Source organism: Glycine max, chromosome 10, assembly GCF_000004515.6.
Source record: "Glycine max cultivar Williams 82 chromosome 10, Glycine_max_v4.0, whole genome shotgun sequence".
Lineage (NCBI taxonomy): Eukaryota > Viridiplantae > Streptophyta > Magnoliopsida > Fabales > Fabaceae > Glycine > Glycine max.
The window spans coordinates 2138012-2159521 of NC_038246.2; the positions used below are offsets into that span (position 1 = coordinate 2138012).

A 21510-nucleotide genomic window follows, 5' to 3' on the forward strand; every position below is an offset into this window, starting at 1 on the left:
AATCGTTCATCATCAAAATTATGATGAACACAACCTTTCATCTCTTAGCCCCAAAATAGACAAGTGCATAGGATATCAACTCAACTGGACCCAATTCCTTCATGCTCTTCTCATCTCCTTTTCTTGGTTCTCTAATGGTCAACAAACATTCATTACTATCTTCACAGACGCACAACCATCTTGGCACTGCACCGACGATGCATGCAACTCAACAAACAAACTTGTGCACCCTTCCCAATGACTCATGAGCCTGGGAAGGACCCACGCAAGCCTCCATCAATATTTATTTTCAGTGCTTCTTCTTTGTTGCCCCTTATGAGAAGCCACCTTGGAGACTCGAGAACAAAAAAATATACCAATCTGCAGTATATAATAGATGGAAGGGAAGTCCATAGGTATAGTTTTCTCCATGAAAATTCTTGGTTTATGTAAGCCAAGGGTGAGAGGGTAAAAAATCCTATACTGAAAAAGAAGAAACCCGCAACACTAAGCTTGCCTCGCCACCCTTTAGTGAAAAGTTCAGCAACCAACACAAGTGCAGCAGTTCCAACATTACCACGACCAAATCTATTGAGGAATTTGAGCACTGAGTAAATCCAAACGTTGGCTGAGAAGGTGGCAAGGAAGGAAGATATGGACACAATGAGGCATGAAAAGAAGAGCATGTTTTTGCGACTGAATGAAGAGTCAACCATAGTTACCAAAACAAGGCCACCAACTAGACCTGTCAAACTGAGCTCAAACCTAATGAGCCAACCCAGCTCACCACGGGTCCGATCGGGTCGGACTGAACTAAAAAAAGCAAGAGTTTCATAATGATGACAAAAATTTAACCTAGCTCACTTAATTTGTGTGTTAAACGAGTTCGAACTAAGTTGACGATCCATCTAACTCACTTAACCCACTAAAAATATAATATTATTATTTACTTTTTTAAGGAAAATATTATTATTTACTTAAGGATTAAGATAACTACAATTTCATTTTGTCATTTAGGAATTTGGATGATGGAATTTAGTATTAAATGTTCTATTTGTTTAGTAATTACTAATTAGTAATTTCAATTATGTATGCTAGCTAGACAATTTTCTATTTTTTATTTTTAAGACTTTAATGTTGTTGAATTATGACTAATGTTTGGATGATTACTTTTTTTTAAGACTACGATTTATTAAGATTTTTGAATGATATTTATGCATTTGAGACATTTGAATGATTACTTTAATGATAATATTATATTTAGATACTTGAATGGTTATTTTATTTGAGACATTTGTCATTTTGCCTGATAGTTGTATTTGTATAATTGTATTTCAATTGTTTGAATGTTTTTGATGAAAAAAATGTTTTTTTATTTTTTTTAAAAAAATATATTTTTTGAATTTTTTTATTTTTTTTTATCAATTTGGTAAGTCAACCCACCAACCCATGGTGGGTCGGGTCGGGTCGATATTTTGTGACTCACTTAAAGGTGAGTCGGGCTAGCTCGACCTGTTTATCTATCAACCCGTGTGAGTCGGACTAACCCATTTTGACAGTCTTACCACCAATTAAGTACCTGCAAAGAACATGAAGGCTAGAAGACCCATGACGAAGGAGCTCGAACACTTTAGCCTAAATTTTGAGATTATGGAGGCTTGCATGGGCCTATCCCAACCCATGAGTCTTTGGGAAGGGTGCACATGTTGGTGGTTGTTGAGTTGCATGGATTGTTGGTATAGTGTCAAGATGGGTGTGCATTTGTGAAGATAGTGATGATTGTTTGTTGACTATCAAATAACCATGAAAACGAGATTAGAAGAGCTTATATGAATTAAGTCCAATCAAGTTTATCTCCTATGCATTTGTCTATTGTGGAGCTAAGAGATGAAAGGTTGTGATCATCATAATCTTGATGATGAACGATTGGATAAGATGAAATAAGGTTTAAGAGTAGATAAGTTGAATTATCAGCCATATCCAACTATTTTCTTTGTGGAAAAAGTTATGTAATTGTGTAGGACTCTTATTAGTGTGCATTAGCGAAAGCCTTCTTATAACACTTAACAAAAACCTTATTAACGAGGTTTTAATTTGATTACTATTCTGGTAGTGACAATAGCAACACCTTTGCCAATGGTGTGTAGCATGTGATACCAAAACACGTTTAATTTGATAACAAATTTGGCCGTGTCTAGCGTGTGATACCAAATCACGTTTGATCCAGAGATATACTTATGGAATAAATATATGTTTTTTTTAATAAAATATCACTTAAAAATTAATATCGTTGATGAGAAAAACAAAAAAAAAATCATTAATAAGATAAACATTTATCTTACACACATGCTTGTTAGTCTTATTTTTATCCTATCATTGGATTCTTTAAATCCTATCTAAAATATTATTTTCATTTTATCTTTATTATTCTTTAAACCCTAATTTAAAACCATCTTCACCATATGTTCATTATATAATACCGCGCTTCATCAACAACATACAATATTTTGTATTTTCCTCCATGTGGTACTATGTTTCAAGGTTTGTTGATGACTAACTTCATTTATTATACACCTTAATTGTAAAGCAAAACTTTTGATGATGTTTTTTTTTCTTTAAGTGCAATCATTTATTTTCTAATTCAAGTCTACGTCATCGATTCGAGCCTCAACCCTCAACGACTCTTAAGTACTTTGACTAAGGTATGATTTGTTATTATCGAAAATGTCTTTCTGGAATAACGTATACCATTCCAGAAATGTATCTTTGGAACTACAAATTATAGTTCCAGAGATATATTTTTAGAATAAGTATATTTAATTTCAGAAATACATTTTTGGAAAGCAAAAAGGATGTACATCTTTAAGAGAAAATGGTATAATGAATAGTTGGGAGGTAGAAAGGGGGTAGTTCTTAACAAAAAGGGAAGATTTAAATAGCAAGAGCCTTCAAACACATCCGTCCAATCTAGTTGAAAGTTCACAAAGCCCAAGAAAGCCCAAAGCAAATTTTCAATCGAGGGAGAACGGGCCGCGGCATGGAATATTTTGGAATGCTGAAGTCACGTGCACGGAAGTATATCTAAAAAATAATGATCACATAGCATATCTCTTCTTGCCATCTCATTATTTCCAATTTTTCAACCCACAACAAGTTTAGTTGATAAGAAAAGAACTGATATTTTAAAAAAATTTAAGTTTAATTTCCACCGTGAAGATTTATTAGTGAATAATATATAAATATCTTTATAAACACTCATTAAACCTTTATATATGTTTTAACTTACTTTGGTTTATATATGTTTTAACTTTGGTGAATCCTGTAGATCCAACTGATCAAAACTTCTGTTTATGAAAAAAAAAACACTTAACATGGAGCGCACGTTAGCCCACTTCACCCCATACCTTGTATCTAGCTTCCACCTAGCCAAACTCTTCTACGTTTCTATCTGTCCGAAAACAAAACCAAAAGAATACTTGCCGTCCCCAAAATCCCTTCTTCTCTCTCTCAATTAGGGTTTGCGTTTTCACACTCTCTCCCACACACTCCTCTCTCTCTCGCGTTTCAATGCCTGCCAAATCCGTCTCCAAATTCCAAACAGTGCCAAGCCGTTCTATTTTCAAGCGAATTCGGCGTTCGGTTCAGTTCATATCACTTCTTCCCCTTATTTTACTATAGGGCTCCTCCCATGGCGCCGAGCCGCAGAAGGGGCGTCAGTAAGGCGGCAGCGGCGGCCGCCGCTTGCCGCCAGTTCCAAGTCGGCGATCTTGTGCTTGCCAAAGTAAAGGGGTTCCCTGCATGGCCTGCCACGGTATGTGCTTTTTTCTATTTTACAAATTCTTGTGGAAGTTTGTGTTTTTCTCTTGATTGTGCTGTTTAAATTGTGCTTTTGATGCGTATCTGGGTTGCATGTTGGGTGGGGTTTAGTGTGGCAATTTTCTGGGATTGTTGTGGATCCGTACTTGAATTTCATGCCTGTTACGTTTTTCCTGGGTGATGGTTCTAGAAGATGGATGTGCCTGGCTTTCTGACCTTAAAGTCTTAAACTTGCTTTTTTATACATGAATTTTACACGCTTCTTGACTTATCTTGCTCCGATGAGCTTGTTGTAGATGTGTTTAGTGCATAACTGGAATGGGTTTTACAGCTTTTCAGAATTTAATTGTGAATTCTTAATTCTGTATTACTTCTGATGGAGAAGGTGAGTTTTTATTTCTCTGGTCGGTGGGGGGCAGAAGATAGAAACTAGTGACCACAGGCATATCTGAAACCATCTGGAGCTTTGACTTTCCTCTCCCTCCTCCTCGTAGGAAAAAAAACTGTTGAATAGTTTGTCGCTCTGTTTGGTGCATAATAATTTAAGGGAAAAAATATTTTTTTCATTGGGTTTGAATGACGTGATTTTTATGCCATTTTCACCTTGTTTTTCCTTTTTTTCCTCTCCATTTGTCACGTATGTATAGAATCTGAATGAAGTCGTTGTTCCTGAGACAGAAGATCTCCTTTCTGCAACCCAGTCTCCTGAGAGACAGAAACATTAAGTTTCTTTATGTTTGTTCCCCTTCTTGTTTGTAGTAATGAACTAGTTATTTAATGATTTTTCAAGTTCTTTGCTGGTGGCAGGTAAGTGAGCCGGAGAAGTGGGGCTACTCTACTGATCGCAAGAAAGTGCATGTTCACTTCTTTGGAACCCAACAAATGTAAGTATTCAAAGTAATGTTTCATTTGATTGCTCGAATGCTGGTAGTTGCTTGTTGTGTCAATTGATTTGTATAGCACAACACAACTTTAGAAATCAACTACACGTTCAAATTTCATAATCAAGGTAATTGAATCTTAGCTCTCGTTTGCTGATTGGGATAGGAAAGGATGGATAAGATAAGAAGACAGAATAATATGCTATGATTTGTGCACACTGCACTCCAAATAATCCAATAGATAGCAATATAAATTTTATGCAAATGAAAAGTTTTATGAAAAGTGATGGTTGCGGTGGGGATAGTGATAATGGAGGTGGTGACAGTAGTGGGCCGGGGGTGGCAGCAATGGTAATGATGATGGTTGTTCCAGTGATGGTGGCAATTATCAACAATATTGGTGGCAATGACAATAGTTGCAGCAATGGTGATGACAATAACAATATTGGTAACTGTAGTGATGCTAGCGGTGACAGTGGTGGTGGTGGTAGTAATGGTAGTGATTGTGGCATGTGTAGACGGTGGCTCTATTAGTCTATTAGCAATGGTGAATGGTAGCAATGGTAATGTGGTGGCAATGGTGATTGTAGTGGTGATAGTGGCGGCAATGGTTGTAGCAGTAGTGGCAAATGGCAATGATGGTGATGGTTGCAGCCACAACAACAATTACGGTAGTGTTGGTGGTGGTGGAATAAAGAAGTTGTGTAAGCGTGAGGTGAGGGAAAGGGGAAGATTTTCTCTCTCCTGTCCTGTTTGTTCTTAACCTAGCTCCTGTCATTGTAACTTACGAACTATGAATAGGATGTGATTATCAAACTGGACAAACTTAATGTATGATCAACTCACCATATAATTGATTAAAGTATGATATGATAGCTTGTCCCGTCGCATCATCTTTATGTAACCACCAAATGGGCCCTTTGTTTGTGTTGCATGTAAGATATCCACAATATTCATGATGGCCTATGGATATCATGCTAAGGTTTGATTGTGGTCTTCTGGTTCATATCTCAATGAATGATATTTTCCAGATAGTTGTTATTTAATAGTTTCCCTTCATTACCAACATTGTTCCCTAGAACTAGGCAGGTGTTATATATTATGGTATTTATATCTAACTCTAACTTCCTTTCTTTTATCCACTATTTGATTATTTGAGAGTATATTGTCTATTTAAATATTGTTTTAGGAAGGTAAGAGCAGATGATTTACAATCATTGTACGCCACTTATAAGGATAACACTGTTGAGATGTTTACTTTCAGCTTGCTTGATGTTATACGAGAGTCAGTGTGAGACTAGAGTTGCAAATATTACTAGGACATGGTATTTACATACATGTGTGATTTCTTCAATCTCCATTTTATTTTATTAATTGTCGTTGTATTTATATGCATTAAAGTGATAAAATATGAAGGTTAAGGGAGTTCTTATCTCAGTTGTTCTTCATTGTTAGGTGTTTATTTGTTATTTCCAAAAAGATGGACATTCACTGCACCACAAGCGCCAACCAACCTTTGGTTTGCAATTTTGACATAGCTTCATCCCTCTATTTCCTCTAGTTATTTGTTAATGATGAACGTGTTATTGTTTTGAGTAATTTGAGTTTTAAGTATCAGTTATGTATGTTACAAATTCATGAAGTTTATATATGATGTATGCTATTTTGATGTGCCTTTGCCTTCCGCCATGCCACATTAACTTATGTGAATGCCCATCTTTTTGGAAATAACAAAAGAGATAAATATGATTTTAGTCCCTATACTTTCGCTTTTTCTTGTTTTTAGTCCCTAAAGTTTCATATTGTTTAATTTAGTCCCTGTACTTTATTAAAAACATGTTTTTAGTCCCTTCACACATATTCTTCACAAACGGCGTTAATTCTTGGGGAATGAGTTATTGTTGGTTCTCACTTTCAGAAACAATTTTTCCCCACATGCACATTCCTTTCGTCCTGGTTGTGAAGAACAAACTGTGGATTTCGAACCACAACCCCTACATACAGGTATCGATCAGGAACCGTGCAAATTCATAGATCTGCAACATGTACTGTTGAAGAGTGAAGTTGGAAACAAAGACAAGAATAGAGTATGTGTAGGGACTAAAAACACTTTTTTAATGAAGTACGTGGACTAAATTGGATGACATGAAACTTCAAGGACTAAAAACAAGAAAAAGTGAAATTATAGGGACTAAAAACATATTTTTTCCTAACAAATAAACACCTAACAATGAAGAACAACTGAGATAAGAACCCAAGAATACAAGAGTAGTAAATTTGCCATTACTTAATAGCAGGGGTTAGACCAAGGTAGGTAATGGCAAAAAGAAATGCAATGCAGCCACGCAAAATAACCATGTCATCATCACTGTTATTGACTTCATGTTATTATTTATGATTTAAGTTAATGATGATTGTTTCTTTAAGCTATGACTTTAGATAGTAGTGTTTTAGATCATAGTTCGGAAAACCATACTAGCTGGTTAAACCAAAAATCACTCTCCTTATTTAAACTTCTTGATTGATATCTATTAGTTGTTGGTTAGGTCTCTTTTATTGAGGGAGTTAGGTTAGTTGGGCAGGCTGAGACTGTAGAAGAAATAAAGCATATGAGGGGAGGTTGAGGGAGAAACCGTCTCATCATTTGAGAAAAGTTGATACTCTTGGGGAGTGGGGAGAGTCCTGGAATATCTCGGCAAATCACTCATTTTGTATCTTCTACCCTAGCCTAAGACTACTACCACATTGGCATAACAATTGGGATTTAGGGTTATCCATAAAATTTCTTTGTTTGCTTTAGATTCTGAACCAGTTCTATCTCTCTGCTTTGGTAAGAAATTGGTCAAAAATTGGCAAACCATTATTTAACCAAGAAAACTTGTCAACCTTGACCAATGAAAAAGTTAGAACAATCCTATCTTTATCTGTAACTTCCAATCTTTCATGCTTTGTCTAAAATGGCCTATTTAAGCACCTCTCTCTCTCTCGCTCTCTCATAACAGCAACAAACAGTTGCCATTCAAGGTCAAGTGTCTTGTAACTTATTGATGGTCCATATCATAGCTTCCTATACCTGATATATGCTTGCAAAACTTACCAAGTCTGTGATGTGGGACTTGTAAACAGATGTGGTATTGGAGTGGGATTAAATTCTTTCCTGGACCAAATGTGGGATCTTTGAAATGAGCCGTAGTGTATGATGCAATCAAACCCATAATATGAATGTCTGTTTGTGTATATCCTAGCGGGATGAGGCTGTTGTTGTTGTGTGTGTGTACATATATTAGTATATTTTGAAAAATTTATATTAGGTCGATTTTAATCTATATGAGTGAGGTAGCACATAATTTTGGATTCATATGAAATTTTGTATATATGATCTATGTGAAATGAACTTTCAATCCAAGTATGGGTTTTAAGAAAATATTATTGAATTGAAAGTTATTGAATGGTGTGATAGTTGATCAAAGTTACATTGGTGTAATTTGATCCCTCCTCATATATATATATATATATATAACCTGCAGTACACCCTTGACCTGTTCAATCACCTGCTTACGATGTTTACTAGTTTCAAAGAATACTACACCAAAAATGGTTTGTTCCTAATACTACCCAATTAAGTACTATTTCACTCTTAGGTCCTCATGAGTTTGCAGATGACAGTTCCAAACATAACAATGATATGAAAATGAATTATTGAATAAAGTATTTGACTTTTAAGTCTGAAATCTCAAAATTTAGCTTTGCATGTATATTGTCACTTTCCCGCAAGAAGACTGAAGAAAATATAAATACTAGTTTGTGTGACTTGTGATCTGAAATAATGCTAAACTGCTAACATATTGGATCCTATGCCAGAGTGCAAGTATTTTAAATGCCCCAAATATTTTGGTATCTAGTTTGTCTATTGCTTCTTTTTTATCTAAAATTGCTTTTCTGCTGTTGCAAAAGGTGGCCTCTAGATTTTTTTAGTTGTTTTCTGTTGATCTCATTCTTGACCTTGGATTTAGCTCCTCTTAAGTGAGAAGGTATGGATGAGTAAGGATGCATACATTCTTGATTTGAATTTAATTTTTTCCTAAGCTTAACCTACTTTTTTGAATTGATGGCCCTATGCAAGACTTGTGTTGCAATGTGGAATGTTTGGTAGTTTGAGCACTAATGAAATATGACTTTTTTTTTGGATAAATATGAATTGTGGCTTTATTTTGAAGCTTTTGTACTCCCTCTTGGCATTTTTTTGGTTCCCTTGTACATGACATCTTATATCTATTTAGCTTACCAGTTGTGTTAGTTTTGAAATGACATTTTGTTTTGTAGAGCTTTCTGCAATCCTGCTGATGTGGAAGCATTTACTGAGGAGAAAAAACAGTCTATTCTTGGAAAACATCATGGGAAGGGTGCTGAATTTGGTCGTGCTGTTAAGGAGATAATTGAAGTTTTTGAGAAATTAAAAAAAGAGACTCAGCTTGATGAAACTGGCTCTGGTGGTGATGTTGCTAATGCAGATGTTTCAAATCCTGTTAACTCATCTGCCAAGTATCAGACGAATGCTCCTGAGTTGGCACACACATTACCAATGAATTCTTTAAATTCTATTATCAACAAACATGAGGTGGTATGTGCAGCTGAGGATGACTCAGCCACTGTACTTAAAGATGAATCTCATAATAAGGAGGCATTGTTAGGGAAGCCTGCTGATAAGATGGCTGTGGTAAAATCTCCCAAGCCAGTTACTTACTCTTCTCGAAAAAGATCTATGGGTGACTTGTGTCTGCAGGGCTGTGTAACACATAGACATACCTCAGTACGGAGGTCTAGAAATTCATCACGTGCTCAAAACTGTGTGTTGCCTTGTAATGATAGTGGAAAGAGTGCTGGTAACCCATCAACCACTGCAGCTCAGAGTGTATGTGCACAAAGGAATAGAAATGTCAGGAAATCACCTGATCTTTCTGGCTGTGATAATTTTGAGTCATCCACTTTTGTCTCGAATGGTAGCATTGATGACAACAGTTCTGAAATTATCACAACTGATTCTGATACATTTAGCTTGAATGAGGGTAGTACAATGGATTCAAATTTTAAACTTGAACTATCTGAAGCTATTGAATGTCCAGAAGTTGAGTTGAACAAAGGGCTTAATCTTGAAATAAAACCTGTAGTTAATAAGAAAAAAAGAAAACCCAATAGAAAGAGGGCAGCTAATGATGCTTCTAAGCCAATCAGTAGGCCAGAGGAAGAGACTGGTGTGCAGAATGCCAGTCAAAGCTCACAAAATATGTGTGGAAATTCAAAAGAAAGATGCTTTGAACAAGATGGAGATGAACACTTGCCCCTTGTGAAACGAGCAAGAGTCAGGATGGGTAAATCATCCGTTGAGGCAGAACTTCATAGCACTCTCCAATGTCTAGAAAAAAATTGTAAGGAAAATACTAACTCCGTGCAGCAGATGATCACACCCTCAAATTGTGAGAATAATAGCCCTGCTGATGGAGACTCATCTGTGCTGAATGGAGCTTTAGATGATGTTTCTCCAAAAATTTCAGTTCCATGTTCCAACACTCAGATTTGTAATACTAAGAAAGATCAAACCTTCAGCTCTGTGGATGTTGAAGCTGCTTTACCTCCATCTAAACGCCTCCATCGTGCTTTAGAAGCCATGTCAGCTAATGCTGCTGAAGGTCAAGCCCATTTGGAAGCATCATCCTCCATGATCTCATCAAGTGGCATGTGCTGTATATCTGATGTCAAGAGATGTCCGAGTATGGCTATTACTAATCAACAAGGTAATTGCTTAGAACTGCAAAAGTCGGATACTTACAACAATGATTCTTCTCATATCAAAGTGTATGGTTTCTCAATCAGTTCAAATCCAATGATTTTTACAGAGAATAAATCACCTATCCAAGTGGGTAAGCAATTGACCATGATACAACATGAAAGTGACAAGGATGTTCTCCCAGGTGCTACAGATCAAGTTGGTGAAGAGCTTAGTGATCATACGATTTGTCAGACAGCTAAAGTAGATTTAAAAATTCAGTCAAATGGACAAATTTCTTCTAATCTTGGTTCAAAATGTTGTTATGTTGGAAGCATTCAAGATTCACCAGATCCATCATTACCAGCAAATAGTGAAGACAACATTAGAACTGTGAATGATTCCAATACAGCATCTGATGCATCAGAACATAATGGAATAAGCCTTGACCCTGTAATTTGTGTGGACAAAAATGATGCCTTTTCACCTCATAATGTCGATGTGCTTCAGAATGAGGGTGCTGTATGTGAGGATGCAGAGTGCTTGAAGCCAGCTGTTGTTGAGATTGGCACCTCAAATGATATGTAAGCTTTAGTTATAGCATGTTATAGTTCTTAGCCTTTTGACTCTCCTATTCAAATCCTTAAAGCAAAAAAGAAAAAAGAATTAAGGAAACTATTTATAGTCTAGTACCACTAAAGCTTGTTTTCTGTTTTGTTGTGACATCTTGTTATTGAATTTGCTAATTTGGTAGGATGATACATTGTGTAAGTAGTTTTTTATTTTTTGTTGTAAACTAATGATAGTGAATATGAAAGAGATCAATTGTCAAATAAATGTTAGTTATTCTTCATTTCTTTCAACTCAAGAAAGTTTATGCCTATTCTTTAATTTCAGGCGTGATATTGTGAAAGAGGTAAAATGTAAAGGTCCAGAGCAGGATATGAATTCTGTCTCAACATCTGATGACTGTTTGGGTGAAAAGGGAATTTTGGACATTCGGTCAAGTCCATCCTTGTCAGACGGGGGAGATTGCGTTCCACAAAGTTCGCCTCCTACTACGTCTGTTTGCAATGTTTCGACATCAGACAGTAGTAATATCCTTCACAATGGAAGTTGTAGCCCTGATGTACATTTACACCAGAAACAAATTGTATGTGGTCCTGTCGATGGTAGTAAAGATGGGGATGTGGCAATTCAACAATCAATATGTATGGGTAAGTCAACTGAAGCAGGACGTGCTGCTTTGTTGTACTTTGAAGCGATGCTTGGGACATTGACAAGGACAAAGGAAAGTATTGGTCGAGCAACACGCATAGCTATTGACTGTGCAAAGTTTGGTATTGCAGATAAGGTAACGTGATTTTTTAAAATAAAAAAGCCCGCATCCTCTATTCTGAAAATGTTTGTTGTAAATACTCTTTGATTTAGATTAGTTCTACACTTCTACTTGTATCCTGCTAATTGCACCTATCTATTTATGATACGAATCGGACTAACACAGTATCAATCAATAGAGAAAACAACTTAGCAATGGAAAATAAGATGTGTATTATTTCTGAAATGAAGGGATTACAGTGGATTGAATATTCCTACCGTCATGAAGTTAAACTCATACTGAGTTCTAATGCTCTTTGTCCATAAGGACCATAACAAACTTAATGATTCTCTTCCCTACCTTCCTTCTCCATCTACATCCCAATATAACAGAAACCCATCTCACAATTGACTCTATCCTCTCTCTCTGCCGCATAACCATTGTTTCCCTGCCCATTCTTATTTTTTTTAAACATTCACTTTCTCCAGGCCACGGGCTTGGGCAGCTGATGTGCTAACTATCCATTTAAACCTATATTCTCATTTTGGGTCCTAACAACTTAGGATTTTAGTTTTCAAGTTTTTTGGACCACTGAGCTAATGCAATATGAATCTGTCAAGTTCATGTATTATTGCCAAGAAGAAAAAATACAGATTCAAACCTGCTATAAAAACAATTATTGTTTATATGCTTTGTGCTATAATACTTCTGGACATTTATGGGACTTAAATTCCTTTAATTGACTTTGCAGTTATCCCCTACGCAAAATTGTTGAATTTTACTTACAAAATATCTATTGTTGATGCCATTTGCAATTTTTGGGGTCTTGGGCTGTGTTCCAGGTCATGGAAATTCTTGCCCATTGTCTTGAAATGGAGTCTAGCGTGCATCGGAGGGTGGATTTGTTTTTTCTTGTTGACTCTATTGCACAGTTTTCTCGTGGTTTAAAAGGTGACATGTTTATTGCTTTGTTACACTTGAATCTTACTAAGAGAGAAGAAAGAAAATGCCAAGCTGGACAGTTGATAATTAATTTGAAAATAAAATTGTCTGATTTTGCAGGCGATGTATGTGGAGTATATTCATTTGCTATCCAAGCTGTCCTTCCACGACTATTATCTGCTGCTGCTCCTCCTGGAAATACTGGCCAAGAAAACCGTAGGCAGTGTCTCAAGGCAAGTTAATGAAGTTATACCAAGTGCTCTTTTCTTAGATTTCTGTTTTGGATCATCAATATTTTGTTAACCTTATGCTTTGAATTTGTATAGGTTTTAAGGCTGTGGTTGGAGAGAAGAATCCTACCAGAATCCATTATTCGGCGACATATCCGGGAACTGGATTTATATAGCAGTTCAGGTGGTATCTACTTGCGGCGATCTATGAGAACAGAGAGGGCTTTGGATGACCCTGTTAGAGAAATGGAGGGCATGCTTGTTGATGAATATGGAAGGTTTGAATTCGTTCATACAGAATGTTTGACTTATTTATTTGCGCACTTCTGGTCTGTGTTTACTTATTGTTTATTTGATTTTGTAGCAACTCAACTTTTCAGCTGCCTGGATTCTGCATGCCCCAAATGCTTAAAGATGAAGATGATGGTGAAGGGAGTGATTCTGATGGCGGGAACTTTGAGGCTGTCACACCGGAGCATACTTCTGAAATATATGAAATAACTTCTGCAATTGAAAAGCACAGACATATCTTGGAAGATGTTGATGGTGAACTTGAAATGGAAGATGTGGCTCCCTCCAATGAAGTTGAAATGAATTCAATTTGTAATGTTGATAGAGAAAATGCTAAGCAGTGTGAGAAGAATCTGCCTCTGTTCTTTGCTCCTCTACATCAGGATATGCGGTCATCTTCCCCACCCCCACTATCATTCCTTCCTCCTCCACCCCCACCTTCTATTCCACACCACATGCCATCTACCTCTGATCCATATAACACCGTAGTTAATTCAAAAGGTTGTACTGTTTCACAGGTATGTTTCACAACTTTTGTTTATGATTTTCAGCACCAAGTAGCAAATAACTCATGGTTTACTTTGTCCTTCCTTTCTACTCGAGCTCATTTGCAGACTCTGAAAGAAAACCACCACCCACTTCACTCTGTGGCTCAGCTCATGGCTGCACCAAGGCATAGCCAACCTATCTGTGATGCAGTGCACCATCAAGTCCCTGAATACAGAGAAATGCAGATGCACATGCCAGAATCTACTTGCTCTTTCAACAGTTTTCCTGTACCACCTCCAGAGAATTTTCGACATACTGATGGTGTTACTACACATAATAAAGGATACTCTATACGACCACCTCAACATGTGCCTTGCAATCAGTTTTCTTTTGTTAATGGGGAACAGCATGTGAAACATCGAAGGGAGGTTCCACCACCCCTTCCTTACTCCAGTAGACAACACTTTGTGCAGAACATAGAGAGAGAGAACTTCTATAATAATCATGAGAGATTAAGACCACCTCCTTATGATTACCAAGAGAGATGGAATGGTCCTGCACCTTATCCCGGTAGGATTAGCGTAGCTGGATATTCTTGTGATATTAGTCATGTGTATTCATATTAATCAACCATGCCCTGGTTTGCCGTTGTGTAGTGTGAAATCAATTTTCTTTCTTTGGTAGGTCCTTGGTATCAGGAAAAAGGTGTGCCTCCCCCTTATGGTTGTCATCCATGTGAATCAAGTAGAATTCCAGATCATGGGTGGAGATTTCCTCCTCAGTCTATGAATCAGAGGAACTCAATGCCATTTAGACCACCATTTGAAGATGCAATTCCAGTTTCAAACAGAGGTGCTTTCCCTCTTACCCCACATTTTTTCTTCTATTGTGAGAAGTTTTTAGTTGGATGATGTTTTTGTCGTGTTTTTTTTGGTAAATACACCTTCTCTCTCCTGTTTTTTCTCAATTTACACTACTTTACGATTTAATTTTCAATATACACTATTTGGGACTTTCTCTCTCCTTTTTGTTTTTTTTAATTTAAAATATTATAAAATATAAATATTATATTATATAATTTTTTTAATTGGTTTTAAAATTACTTATTTATTAAATTAAATTTTATAATTTTTTTAAATTTTTTTTAAAGAAAATGATATTATTAAATATAATTATTTTTGTTTTATTATTTAATTTACTTAACATATTTTTTAGGTGAATATTTTTATTTAAAATCTGAATTTTTAAATATAATTATTTTTAATATAATTATATTATTAAGTATAATTAGTTTGTTTATATAATTAGATTTAATTAAAAATGATAAGACTTTTTGTTTAACAATTTATTTATAGAAGAATATTATATTGCATTATCAATAAAATACTCAAACAATTACACTTGGCTAAGGAAAAAACTTAAGATGGAGATATGTTAGGATAATTATTTCTGTTATGATCATGTTGTCGGCAAATTTATTCTTTGTTGTGCTCTTTCTCCTTGGATCATGACCCTACTGATCTCGTTCATATTCTTGTCACATTGATTTGGGTGGCAGCAAAAAATAATTGCTAATTAGATATTTTTAAAGATATTTTCAATATATTTTTATTATAAAAAATAGTTCATATTTAGTCGTATCTTTTGGATATTGTAATCTTTTTTTTCTTCATATTTCCAGATCATAAATAACAAAATATCAATTCTTATCACTTAAGCCAAAAATAACGGTTAAATAAATATTTTTAAAGATATTTTCAATATAGCATTTACTATTCTTTGAAATTTTGTCTATTGTATACGATAGATGTATTAATTATTTTTTACTGTGTCTTTTAGTTTATTTTAATATTACTAACTAATTTTTTTTTTGTCTATTTAATAATCATTTTCTTAAAAAAAAACAAAATTATAAAATTTAATTTAATAAATAAGTAATTTTAAAATCAATTAAAAAAATTGTAATATAATATTTATATTTTATAATATTTTAAATTAGAAAAAGCAAAAAGGAGAGAGAAAGCCCTAAGTAGTGTATATTGGAAATTAAATTGTAAAAGAGTATAGATTGAAAAAAAGTAGGAGAGAAGGTGTATTTATGGAAAAAATCTGTTTTTGCCCCCATTGAATTCTCCAAATATTTATATTTCAGGTCCGAGCTTTTGGCAGCCTAGGTGATCAGAAAATACCCAGAAACCATGGCTGGTACTTCCACTTTTCCTCTAGACTCTAGTAGTTGTCCTTCAACTATTAGCATTGAAGTTGGTACTCATGTTTCCCTTGTGCATTGCTAGGTATAGCCCACTTTTTGGGCTGGGCTCTGGCCTTGTTTAGGAAAATGTGATTTATGGTCCTTCATTCTGTACATGCAAGAATCTTTGGAGGGGGTTCGGCGGAATCTGCACAGGACATGTGAATGATCTGCTAGGTTTTGTACATATGTATTTTAGCCTCTTCTGCAGAATGCAGGGCAGGAATTGTAATTGTAGAGTTGTTGAAAAGGGGTAACCTATTTAGGTTGTCATGTGTTAAATTTTTTTGCTCCAAATTTTATAATTTATTTCATGGAAGCCCTTATAGAAGTTAGATGAATATATATATACACACAAATTTTCAGGGGATGTTTCTTGAAATTGTTCTCTTGATATATGGAAAAACTTCCCTCTAGCATTTTCTTTGTCAACTCTGATTCATTGTTTAAATGCATTGTTTCCACGCCGAGTGCAAGGTCTCAGTGGCCATTAACTATTGGGTTGCTTGGGGGCCCATGCATAAAAACGTGCTGGCCTATGGTAGTGGTTTGTTGGAGTTTGTAGGGAGAGTTGGCGTGATCAACCGTGATGCCAGCGTTGAGAATCATGAAGGGTGTATGGCTGGCTGTCTTAATTCTGAATTTCCTGTTATAACGTGTAATACCACTGATGTTGCTTTGTATTTTGGATAATTGTCTCTTCAATGCCAAATTAATAAATAAAAAGGGGAAGAAAACGTTGATTTTTTTGGAGCTACGTACAGATATATCTCAATAACATTTACTATACCAATGAAGACACTAATCAACATTGATTAGAGAATGTGATTTTTTTTTCAAAGGAAAGAGAATGTGAATTCTTAGAGAACTAAAACTATTTTAATTATTTATTGATAACAATAAAGAGAAGAAGACGAATATTTGTAGTTTGATTGATAGCTTAATTATAAAAGGCCTGAGGTATAAAGTGCCAAATTTATGTAAGAGAAAGATGTTTTGTGGTTCTATTTGTAAGTCAATTACAAAATTTCCAGAGAAAAAATGACATGAGATGAAAAGTGAGAGTGGATGTAATAAAAGCTATATGGAATGCAGAATGTTGCATTGGCTTAATTGAATATAAAAAATATGATTTAAATATGTAAAAATGTGATTTTTTTTATTAATTTATATTTATTATTAATGATACATTGAATTATATTGTTAAGATGGTGTGAGTATTTTTTTTTCCAGATTAATAATATAAATTGCCAGCTATTAAGATTGATGAGGCCAAACAATTAAATTATTGGATAGTTGAAATCAACATAGTTCATATCACAACTTTTATATATTATAAGAAGATTTAGGAAAATTAATAATGGAGACTAATTAGCTCTATCGTATTTTTTTTTGCTTGGAACATTTAGCTAATAAACCATCATAAATTAGAAAATTTTGATGATATACATAATTTCAAATATTTTTTTCTCTTCTAATCCTTACTTTTAGTTTATATTAAATTATGCATATCCTATTTATGATTTTTAATATTTTTCTTAATTTTTTAAAATAACTTTTATTTTACCTAAATTTAAATATACTCTTAAGTTAACACTTAGATAAGTTGGTAATATTATAGCTTATATAGTGGTCTTTAGTTTTTTTTTATTTTGTAGTGTAAATAAAGTCCTATTATCTTGTTTAGTATTTTTGAACTAAATTTCTTTCTTCCCAGTTCATAATACAAGGTCATGCAAGCCATGTTATGATTCCAGGGTGTAAGCTGATCAGTCAATGGCTTAAAAACATTGAAGTGCGCAACATTGATTCATTGACGAGATGAACGTATTGGTTGTAACCGTGCTAGGAAAAGGACGCACTATTAAAATATTGGTACGTGTAGATTTAGTATCTGGAGTTATGTTAATCAATTGAATAAAAAATATTGAAATGGAATTTTTGTTCACTTCATTATCAAAGAGACAAGATTTCGTGCCAACAAGTTGTTAAATCAGAATCGAGAATGAGAACACTATAAATGCTTCAACTCTTAAATGTGCAATGCATAAACATAAAACAGACTTGCGTGTAGATCAGGAAAAAAGAGAAGAGCAAAAGTGGTAGGAAGAGTCTTGACATCTTGAACGCAGACAGGAAATGGGTGCTTCACAATCAATCTCAGAAAATTCCATCCATGAATTCACAGTCAAGGTACAGATAGTTACAGTCTCAACGTGAATAAAAATCTAAAATCACTAGTGAAACTCATCAAATAAGAAATAAAATTGACAAAATTGTATAGTTTTTAATAGTAAAAAGTAGAAAGTGTGTTAGAAATTATATTGATAGCATTTCTCTTATCATTATTATCTGAAAAATATGTTAACATACTTATTGAATGTGGTTGGCACAGGATGCCAGAGGCAAAGATGTGAACCTGAATGCCTACAGGGGGAAAGTTCTTCTTGTGATCAATGTCGCTTCAAAATGGTAGTTTTCATTTTCTAACTCAACTTGCTTCTAGAGTTTCCTAATTCCTTTCTTAATGACCAAAAGAAAGGGAAGAGAAAAAAAAAAGTCTTCCATTCTCCTTCTGAGGCTAACTGAATTCATGCACTTGAAAAAAAACAGTGGATTTGCGGATGCCAATTACAGCCAGTTAACTCAGATTTACTCCACATACAAGAGCAGGGGTATGGTATTCATTTTGAACTTAATTAGATTGGTGGGCCAAAAAGGAAATTGATCATAGTTGAAAAAATATCTTTTTTTTTTGGTGATGTTAGGACTTGAGATATTGGCATTTCCATGCAACCAATTTTTGAAGAAAGAGCCAGGGACTAGCCAGGAGGCACAAGAATTTGCATGTACAAGATATAAGGCTGAGTATCCCATTTTTGGGAAGGTATGTTGCTTTTTTTGTTTGTGTTGGATCCCTGACTGACTTTATGATATGTAGTACTTCTATTTTTCCGTGAGATTTACATTAGTGGGTATTTTATAGAAAAATGAATGAAAGGAAATAACAGTGATTTCTTGGTTTAATTTTTCTCATTGAATGCAACTTGGTCCAGAATCCAGATATTTAAGAGGATGGGGATGTTATACCGCGAAAGGATAAATTAGTGATATCTCTGCTGGACAACACTATATTATAGGATTTTTTTTTTTAAAAAAGTATTATGGGAAGTTATTCAAACCATAATTAGGATATATATCCAATTAATTATCCAAAATTAACAGAAAGAAATAATAGATATTTAGGTATTCTTGCACCACTAAAAGTGTGTTTGAAACCTGTTTAACGGAAAATTTTGACTTTTTCAGACACAAAATACCAAAGTAATATGAGAAAAGTTTTTCCATATAGATCAAATTGCATTTGGTCGAACTCCTACGCAAACGTACTCTAAATAATTATAGTCCTGACTAATCTTTTTATATATTGTGTATTCACAATTTTTAATTTATAAGAGAGAGTTGACGGCATTTGATTATATGTCACATAAAATTAATTGATATTATAATAATTTCAAATTACCTAATAATTTCTCAAATAACATATTAACATGTGACAAGTTCCAACTTCAAATTGAGTGGTACACTACACAATTAGAGAAATATCTTATTCTAAGGATATCTGATTATAACATTAAACATTCTGTTGAATGTCTTATGCTCACCTGTTTGATCCAACCCTGCAATTGTATTCGAAATTGAACCGACCGACACGCACACATGAGCCAATAATGTTCGATGTTTGTCGGAAGATTAGAAGATATCGTCCGTGTGACAGTAACGAATGATAATTATGAAAAAAGAAAAAAAGAACATCGTTCATTATCTTTCCCGTTTAAACTGAACAGAGGGTAAACAAATAGTAGTTTTTTGTCTGTGAACACTAAACAATGTGAACAGTACTCCACTGAATTTAGCATTTTTTTTGTGATTTTTTATAATGCTTGTTATGGGTAATCATAATCATATCTCCCTAATAAAACACCATTGACACAATAACATTCCAATTGCACCATCAAATAATTGATGAAAACATTTTGTAGCTTAATAGTTTTACTATGAGGAATGTTAATATCATGTTAAAAAAGTGTGGGAGAGAATATAATTTATATCACATTATGATACGTACAAGTAGCACGTGGGGCAGCAGTTTTACCCGTAACTTTTTAATCACCTATCTATTTTTTGATACTGTTAATTATCACTTACTTTCTAATATCTATCAAACATTGGGTCAATTATTAACCATACCTTACCCTTTATATTTATTTTTAATTATATGTAGATACGTGTGAATGGATCAGATACTGCACCAGTCTTCAAATTCCTGAAAACGCAGAAATCTGGAGTTATGGGGTCAAGAATCAAATGGAATTTCACAAAGTTTTTAGTCGATGAGGAAGGCCGTGTCATCCAGCGTTATAGTCCAACCACCAAGCCATTAGCCATTGAAGTACTCTCTCTCCCTCTCTAGGAGAAATTGATTAAGAAAATAAAAAATATATATAATATGCAAAATTATTAATATACCTTATCATTACTTTTAATAATTTTTTGGATAAATAATTTATGTACGGATGATGTAAAAAAATTTGGCTGACAAAAAAAAATTTATGTTGTCATCTAATTATAAATTATTATGTATATTAAATATATTGATTGTTGAATAAGAATCTGTTCATTGTTATAATAATTATCTCAAGAGTAATATCAATTATGATTTTTAATTGATTGATGTGTAAATTTTTTCATATAAATACATAAAAATTAAACTCTATTTTTTTACTAGTTCTTTATTATCAATAAAACATTTGTCATAACAAAATGTGCTTAATATCCTTGAGACTTGAATGTATAAAAAAAAACCCTAGAGACTTTGAAATTAATTATTCACAAGTTGTTGTGTTGTCGTCTTTGACAGAGTGACATCAAGAAGGCATTGCAGGTGGCTTGAAAATCGACTGTACAATTACTTCAAGCCATTGTTCGTGTTGAAGATATCTGAAACCAAAAAGAAGTAAAAGAAAAGATTATGTGATTGATGTTTATTCTATTGATTATTTAACGCATATTTATGTCCATGGTTTTATTTGTGATGTTGTATGAAATTTATTTTCAGCCTCTCGATATCAATTATTCTGTTAAAGTTGATACCAAGGAAATTGATTATTCAATTTGTTTTTGTCAAGTAAACGTATGTCACCATGGGCATGTTTTGTTGGGGAGGTGCTATCTCTTAGTAGTTGCATGTCAACAAAAACTTTGGAAAAAAAGTGCTTCATTTTTACTTTTTTTTAAAAAAAATAATTTTTTATTCTAATCACATCATAGTCGAAATATGAGTTATTTTGACTGAAGAATGCAGTATTTTTTTTTATCAAGATTGTGGGGTATATATCTTTCTCTTTTTTTGGTGTGAAATTACTTAACTTTAACCGCGTGGTATTTTTATTGAATTCTGAACTATTATACCGCTAGTATAGTATGCCCACATCAAGCTTAGTTTACTTGTTTATCCATTCATGTATTTGTTTTAGTATTTTTTTTAA

General features: G+C 34.1%; 2 protein-coding genes across 6 annotated transcripts; both read left to right on the forward strand.

The window, feature by feature from the left end:
- Positions 1–3367: 3367 nt before the first annotated feature.
- LOC100803427 (protein HUA2-LIKE 2) lies at positions 3368–16377 on the forward strand. Of its 5 annotated transcripts, XM_006588557.4 has the most exons (13): positions 3369–3790; positions 4603–4679; positions 9000–10468; positions 10571–11024; positions 11338–11794; positions 12601–12709; positions 12821–12933; positions 13027–13208; positions 13295–13739; positions 13836–14280; positions 14395–14562; positions 15863–15915; positions 16005–16377. In XM_006588557.4, the coding sequence occupies exons 1-12, from the start codon at positions 3668–3670 to the stop codon at positions 15886–15888; spliced, it is 4068 nt and encodes a 1355-aa protein (XP_006588620.1). In that variant the 5' UTR covers positions 3369–3667; the 3' UTR covers positions 15889–15915; positions 16005–16377. The 5 variants fall into 5 exon arrangements, with proteins under 5 accessions (XP_006588619.1, XP_006588620.1, XP_006588618.1 ...); XM_006588556.4 differs by having other exon boundaries at positions 3368–3790; positions 9000–11024; positions 16011–16377; XM_006588555.4 differs by having other exon boundaries at positions 9000–11024.
- A 1629-nt stretch (positions 16378–18006) lies between these two features.
- On the forward strand, positions 18007–21123 carry LOC102659700 (probable glutathione peroxidase 4). Its single transcript, XM_006588558.3, has 6 exons — positions 18007–18154; positions 18357–18433; positions 18575–18636; positions 18730–18848; positions 20247–20414; positions 20883–21123. The coding sequence occupies exons 1-6, from the start codon at positions 18101–18103 to the stop codon at positions 20913–20915; spliced, it is 513 nt and encodes a 170-aa protein (XP_006588621.1). The 5' UTR covers positions 18007–18100; the 3' UTR covers positions 20916–21123.
- Positions 21124–21510: the final 387 nt, after the last annotated feature.